Genomic DNA, 7,500 nt, shown 5'->3' with positions numbered 1-7,500 from the left:
AGAGAGAAAGAGCCTGGATTCAAAGTTTTGCATTTCTCTTCACAAGAAAAAACGGAAAGCTTTCCGACCTTGCTATATACAATGCATGCCCCACTAGGTCAAATACTAGATAACTTTGTGTACAAGTCATTATCCAGAGTATAAACGTTACTCCACGTTAGATGTTGGCCTAGGTTTTCGGATGTGTTTTCACTCATATATTTGAGCTGAGAATGTGCATATTGAAGATACAGCGTGCTCGATGTGTGACAATATTTGAGGAGGGAGGAGTGGTTGGCAACAAATTACCTTCTTCATGTCCCGGAAGGGATGACATAAGAACTGTGATCTGCTTGTTGTTAGGATCTCTTCCTCCATTGAATGTATAACAGTTTCCAAACTTCGGATGCGTTAATTGCGTCCACAGGTCACGCATTTCATTTCTGTGGCAGTTATATGTATCGTGACAGTTACATCACTATCTAACTTTACATAGTATTAAAAAATGGGATGAGGGTGAGTCAGGATAAGATTGTCGAAAATTATTAGTAAAGTGAGGGTATAAAGTTACTTTATTTAACGTCGGTATTCCTTCAGGTAGGAAACTGGTATCAATGGAAGCGCTTTACCCACCTCCCTCTGTCAGTGCTCCGTTATACGTTCATTTAAAGCTATAGCTACACGGATCTTAGGAAAGTCGGAACAGACGTTGAAGTCACTGAGAATCGAACCGGGGACCTCTTGCTCCCAAAACCGCGCACTAACCACCTCAGCCACGCCTGCTCCTCCTAAAAAGATTTGGAACGCTTCACGAATTTGCGTGTCATCCTTGCGCAGGGGTCATGCTAATCTTCTCTGTATCGTTCCAAACAGTTATTCATGTCTAACAGCACTTAACGAAATGCAATTATTCTTCCAAAGTTTCCAGTTACACCAGGCTAAAAAAAATAAGACAAAAAAAATAATAAAAGCAAGTTGACACATGATAACACTAACCCCAATGTCGTTCTCAGAGCCATCGTTTCCTTGACCAGCGGCAAAGAGAGTCTGGTAGGTAATTGCACAAAATTATCTAAACGCGGTAAAACCTTCAGGGTTAGCGTTAGGGTTGTGTCCTAACACGACGTTACATACTTACAAGCAATCTATGTTGTTGTACTCGCAGTTTAATATCATGTCCTGCAGCTGATGTCCAGCGGCTTGCAGGATGTCATCGGGGTATTCAGCCAAACGTTGGTGAACTTTTGTTTTTAGTTTGTGTCCGTGAAGCTTTGATGAATTATTAGTGGCGTTTGATACTTGAAAAGACAATCAAGCAAAAAATCATCAAATTCATAGTCAAAATCACATCACTGTCACTATATTCCTGAATCTTCAGAGAGAGGAATTTTACCAGTATTGCAAAGTTTGATTCATTTTTCATACGCGTTTTTATTTTATTTTATTGATTAGAATCATTTCATTACCATGTATGTGTGTGGGGAAGCCAGGAAGCAGAGCTGGCGCAGTGGTGAGAGCGCTCGCCTCTCACCAATATATCCCGGGTTCGACAAGAACACTCTGACAGTTACGATTTTGGATTGAGGTTCTGAAGGAGAGTATGAAAAAATATTTTCTCCTCTTTTGACGGTCAACTACGCGGAGAATTTGGCTTGTTTTTCTCATTCTTTCTCACGTACGTCAGATGCGCTTGGCATTAGCTTGTTAGTATACAAAGATTTGGTTTTATCAACGGAGTTGATAATGTAAATTGACCACCGTACAGAGATTCTAAAAGATGACGTTTCGAGCGTTAGCCCTTCGTCAGAGCGAATCGAGGAATTGTGGGTTATGTGTAGTTTTTATAGTAGAGTAGGAGCTGCGCTATTGGTAGTGACATGACAACGTGAAAAATAGGAATACATTAGGTAAATGAAAAGCGTTCGTTAATACCGTGAGGATTAAGGGTGCCGATGTGGAAGATGAATTTTTGTTCCAGATTCTTGCGGCTTTCCGTCTTACCTTTATGTAGTGAAAGGCCGCAGATAAACTTGTCACTTTTCAAGCACCTTTTCACCATGAACACATAGACATTTTTAAATTTCAAATATACGGACTCACTTGGGCCAAGAATTTGCGGATAATCCTTTAAGACATCTTCAGGTATCTTTGATCGGCGAATCTTGTTGAGGTTGCACACAGTGACTTGAGGAAATGGCAGGTTCTGTGTAGAACGCGTAAACATTGTTTAACTCGCCCTGGTCTTTAACAATCTTCGGTTGACGCGTGCATGGAAGCGTCACAAATGCGCATGCTGATATCTTAATATTTCCATCTAAGCCAAAAACTGCTCTAGAATAATGAAGAAGTCAATGAAATCGTCTACTGAATTTTAGAGATTTTTTAAAACTTTAAAATAACGGTCATTTGTTTCTTTGTTTTACACATTGGTTGAAATAAACTTCATGAGTCTTTCTTGTTACCATACCACAAGCTTAATTATAGATTCCTTTTCTATTACTAGTTTTTGTCATTAGAGAGATTTAGCAAAAGTGACCACGTGACCATGATTTTCCCGCCATTTTTCGCGTTTGCCGCCCCCTTCTTAGTGAAAGTAGGCATTTTCGCGTTTGTCGTATACATGGAATTTTCTTCTCGTTTTTCTTCTACATAGCAAATTGTTTGTGGAAAAAAAGAACCCCCAAACCATTTTCCGGTAAGTGAAACTAGACCAAATTAAGCTTCATGATTATAGATCGTTCATAAGTGACTCCTTACTGCAATATTCTTCATGAATTCACGTTGACTCTCTATTGTCTCATAAAACAACTTCATTGAATCTCGCAAAATTTGACAGATTTTCTGTTTATATAGCGTCTCTTTCGGCAAACAATGTTTAAAGCATTTGAAGTTTTTGTTTTTTGTTAACGAAGTACTGGAGATTAACAATAGGGAGCTTACGAAACGACGACGCCGACGGCAACGACGACGCTACAAAACAATAGGTTTAGTGAGCGAAAACAATGGCTCTGCACGTGCGTTTTACATTTTGGTACATTTCTTCCGGCCGTCATCTCCTAAATGACCGCGTGAAATAACCAAATTCAAGGTTCTGTTGTGGACGTTAGCACATGACGATGAATTTTCAGTTCTCTCTCTACGCTTCCAACTCACTCATACCAGTTTAATTCCTCGACAGTTACTACACATTTTTAACGCGAAACGACATGAAATAGTTTCTTAGTGATATGAATAACGCGAACTCGTATTTTTAAATGAAGTCCTCGTAGCCGTCTTCGTCCTCGTTTCGTAAGCTCCCTAGTGTATTTCGAGTTGCCGTGGGTCACGCGAAGCTCAAGTCACAAGCTTCACTCCATTTTACATGAAACGCGAAACGGCAAGCCGACGTTTGCCGTTTTACGTTGAAACCTGATGCTAAATCTCTCTATCATCAAATCGAGAATCGGTCGCTTCTCACAGCAAAAGCAAGGGCTCTCAAACAGCACAAGCGAAGGTGCGTCTTCTAATAACATCCCTATTCAAAAATCGCAGCACCGCCTTTTTGGCAAAACTCATTTGCGCTCAAAATGAACAAAGTGTTGAGGACTTATGTATAAACAGCGGCGGCGTGCTTTTCAAACTTTTTAGGGGTTTAAAAATTTGCCTGTTGATGCACATGTCTCTACTCAGTTTTGTCTATAAATTCGCATTTCATTGCTCACAAATACCGGAGATAGTATGTTAGCCATAGACGACTTCTAGTAACATTGGAACTGAATGGCTTAAATTGAAGAAGGGAGGTTCTTGCTTTCATCTGACCTGTTCATGCGCAATCCATGCTCTTGTTTTTAGAGGTCTTGAGAGGTACTGGGAAGTTAAATCCTGCAGCTGATAAACGAAGATACCAAAGGCAGCAGCACATGCCAGTAACCAAAAACACCTGCGAAGCGAGGAATCAGTAGCATCTGCAACACGACCGTAGCCATGAGCTGTAGTGTAGCCAAAACACTCAAATATCCTTTCCTGAAATGACTTTAATTGTTGAGACTTTTGAGAGGAACCATTCGCTTTGTTTGGCGACTGCATATCTATTGTAACTTCAAAAGAAAAAAAAAAAGGCAGAGATTGAAGTTGCAGCGCGTTCAGAAACCAGGAAGGAAAGGGGGGAGGGGGAGGAAGGGTGAATTGTCTTCCTGTGGGAAGGAGGGCTTTCGATGAAGGTCAACCACAGTGCTTGTAAACATGCTTAACTGAGGCCTTGAGCGAATTTAGTTGTTAACTTGACGCCCCCTACTGAATTTTGAAACTCTTTGACAAAATTTATTTCGGTGAAGAAAAACGAGAAGAGACAATGTACTTTGTTGATGAAAACCAAGAACAGACTATGTATCTTCAGTAGAAGTAGCTAGAAGTGAAACTTGTGAACGTTTTGAAGTTTCTGTAGCAATGCATGGTCAGACATATCTTTGTGTGGATTAAATCTGCGCTATGCATGTATGTATGCACCGTGACTTGAATCTGAAAAAAAAAAAAAGCAAGGTTACCTAAAACAGAATTGCGTTTGGATATTTTGGAAAAAATGTTCAAATTTTCACAAAGTAGACATTGCTAAAATTCCACCACCTTCCTTTATGTCCTCCGTGTCTCGGTATGCTTCTCAGTTTGATAAACACAGTGAACATGACATACTATTGCATTTTCAATCGCATAATTACTCGATAATAGTTGACTGTTTTCTCATCTGACACCCCGCTTACTTTGCCAATATTGTCTTTTAGTATATACTAAAACAGTGGTCTGGATAGCGATGAAGGCTTGAAGCTCTGGTTGGCTAATCAAACTCCGAATATCCTTTGTTAGTATATACTAAAACAGTGGATAGCGTTGAACTCGCGCGCTGATTGGCTCGTCAAACTCCGAATATCCTGTGCTATTTATCTTCCGAGTAACTCGGGAGAAAATGGCGTCCCGATTTGCATCCGTGACAAGTGAAGAAAACATCCAAATTAATTTTTTGTGCTGTATATTATCTCACTGTTTTAGTATATACTAAAACAACTATTCACCTCAATGTCGGTGGCTAGCGTTGGATATTTACAAAAATCCACCGCTAGCCACCTCCACTTCGGTGAATAGTTGTTAACTAGCCACCCGCTCCGGACCGCTTCGGTGAATTGTTGTCACTTATGCCTTACCCAAGAGAGATTCCTCACCTACTCATCGGTTAATTAAGAAGATATCCGATCTTGAAAACGTAACAGCATTTATTATTAGCGACGAAAACACGAATACAAAATACAAAAACGAACAATTGAAAGGACTCTTCTATAATTTGCGTTGGAAATTATTGTGGCAAAAATTTCGTGTTCAATGACTGTTTTCTCATCTCTCGATTCACGTCCAACCCTAATTTACTGTTTCTGGCAGAAGAATCTTGAATCGTCAATATGGGGGTACGTATCAGCAACTTGAACTAAACCCCCTACAAATTTACCAATAAATGGAAGGAAAAGGTTTTGTCACCCTAACTCTTCTCAAACGAAGAATATAGTTCTTGGAAAGAAATAGTGGAAATTCAATAGTTGTCAGTTTTTCTCGTGCAGTGATGAGAGAAGTAAAGCTCTTGTAGTTGAAAGATGACGACGCGATGAATATTTTTGAGGTACAGTCAACAGGGCAGTTTTCCAGTTTATCATTATCAAGACAGGTGTATTTCCAAATAGGACGACACAATTAAGTGTTTAATAAGAATATAGTACTGAAACTATATCGAAATATTTGTTCTTTCAGCCCTCTTTATTGGAGCGAACCGATTGAAATTATTTAACGTATGGGCCCTAATTCCTTAAAATAAACAGAAGAAAAAAATTCGAAAAAGCTAGTCCTTAGAATCAACTTAAAATGTTAGCATAGCGGAGAAAAGCCTAACTCCACTCTGTTTAAGTTCTACATCTATTCAACGATTTAAATCGACGGATTTTAATTTTTCCAAAAATGTGGTAAGTGAAGTGAAATTCTTTAATTGACGTGCAATTTAGACCGGTTTAATAAGCTTGAAAAAAAAACCTAAAACACACAATAGCAGTTAATGCGCTCTTCGATAGTTTGTCGGAGTGAGTGAAAAAGACATTTCTTCTTGTCATTTTGCAAAAAAAAAACAACACAAAAACATACAGTTTAGCCATTTTAGTGCGGATAAGCGAGTTTAATTTGCCTAAGATAACATGGTTTTTCGTAGAAACTGCAGAAGGGTTTACCTGTTTAAGCTGTACCTCTTAAAGAGTTGTTCTGTAGAGCATCAAAGGCCGACCAGAAAACATTCCTTTAGAAAATTGATTTAATGAGACCAGTAGTAGCCCATACCGGACTTAAGCCTTGGGTAGAAAGTCGCACAGTGAAGTATTGGTAATGAAATTATGACAGGACGACTGTAGATCGTGAAAATAACTCAAAAATGAAATGATATCACCTGATGTATCATTGACATCGAGTCTCTAACTGATTAAAGTACAACTCTGCTGGATATATACCATGATTTGTTAAAACACGAAGCGACAAACAGGTGCCGACATAGATGTTCTCATGGTTACATAAGTTTCATTACGTTAAGTAGTCTCTTTGCTATGCTCAATTTTGTCAGCCAGCCGAATTGTCTTCACTTTCTTGAGCTTTGAATTTGAATTTGGTCTAGTATTTATTTTCTTGTTGACTGACAGAACAGTCTTAAGTGGCATCATGTTTTAAACACAAGAAAAAGAGTGGTGGCAACAAAGGCTTCTGCTTGAATGGATTCTCTGCTGACCAATACATGTCAAAACACATAGAAGACTAGCACCTTGCAATTCATTATTGTTTTATAGCTAATTTCATGTCTTGCATTTTGCCTGAAGCATAAATTCCATAAAATCGTTTGGCTTGAAATATAAAATTGAGATTGACTTTACTTCAAAATATACATCTGCGCGATCGCAACTAACTGAATAAATTAACAAATTAATGAATTCTATTTGCAATAACAACCCACCGAAAATTAAGAAGAGAACGATTATTTGTGAAAAACATCACGGCGTCTTTAAAAACGATCGAACGGATTAAAATAAGTGAACGCGTCCTCAGACAATAACCAGATTAGGCACTTCAGTGGCAAGTGCGTAGGTCTTCAACTCCTCACTACATTTTAACTTCGATCCCAAATAGACCTTTTCACGGTTTCTGACACCATATTGGTTGAGGGGCAAACGCAGGTTAAATTACAGTGAATGTGTGGTATTTTGGCCGAATTCAAACCTATATAACTCCGCTGCAAACAGGCAGATTTCAAAAATTTTAAATAGTTTTAGTCGTTTTATTTATCTCATTCACTCAACGGAAAATTAGATCACTTCACAAGGCCCAACGTCTAGATATTAGAAATCTCCTCATGTCGCCTCAAATTTCGCGGGAATTTGCATAATTTTGTTTATAAGGGTTTATATGAAATTTACAAATTTCGTTTACGGTCGTTATAGCTTGATTCTGATCGTCATACTTCACGAAAATAAT

At 38.7% G+C, this 7,500-nt stretch overlaps 1 protein-coding gene and 1 non-coding gene across 2 annotated transcripts in view; both read right to left on the bottom strand.

The window, feature by feature from the left end:
* Window positions 1-6,266, bottom strand: part of LOC138037699 (amiloride-sensitive sodium channel subunit alpha-like) — a 12,877-nt gene extending 6,611 nt beyond the window's left edge. Inside the window, exons 1-5 of the mRNA XM_068883603.1 lie at window positions 6,216-6,266; window positions 3,778-4,055; window positions 2,080-2,182; window positions 1,118-1,277; window positions 289-422 (exon numbers count right to left, since the gene is read on the bottom strand). Of these exons, the coding sequence (XP_068739704.1) occupies window positions 289-422; window positions 1,118-1,277; window positions 2,080-2,182; window positions 3,778-4,044 (664 nt within the window). The 5' untranslated portion in view covers window positions 4,045-4,055; window positions 6,216-6,266. The remainder of the gene's footprint in view (window positions 1-288; window positions 423-1,117; window positions 1,278-2,079; window positions 2,183-3,777; window positions 4,056-6,215) is intronic.
* LOC138039534 (U6 spliceosomal RNA) lies at window positions 772-877 on the bottom strand. The gene has a single exon (XR_011130611.1). It is a non-coding gene; the product is annotated as a U6 spliceosomal RNA (small nuclear RNA).
* Window positions 6,267-7,500: the final 1,234 nt, after the last annotated feature.

This window comes from Montipora capricornis, chromosome 2, assembly GCF_036669925.1.
Source record: "Montipora capricornis isolate CH-2021 chromosome 2, ASM3666992v2, whole genome shotgun sequence".
In the NCBI taxonomy this organism is placed as follows: domain Eukaryota; kingdom Metazoa; phylum Cnidaria; class Anthozoa; order Scleractinia; family Acroporidae; genus Montipora; species Montipora capricornis.
The sequence above is the reverse complement of the archived record's forward strand: the minus strand, read 5'-3'. Positions and strand labels throughout refer to the sequence as shown.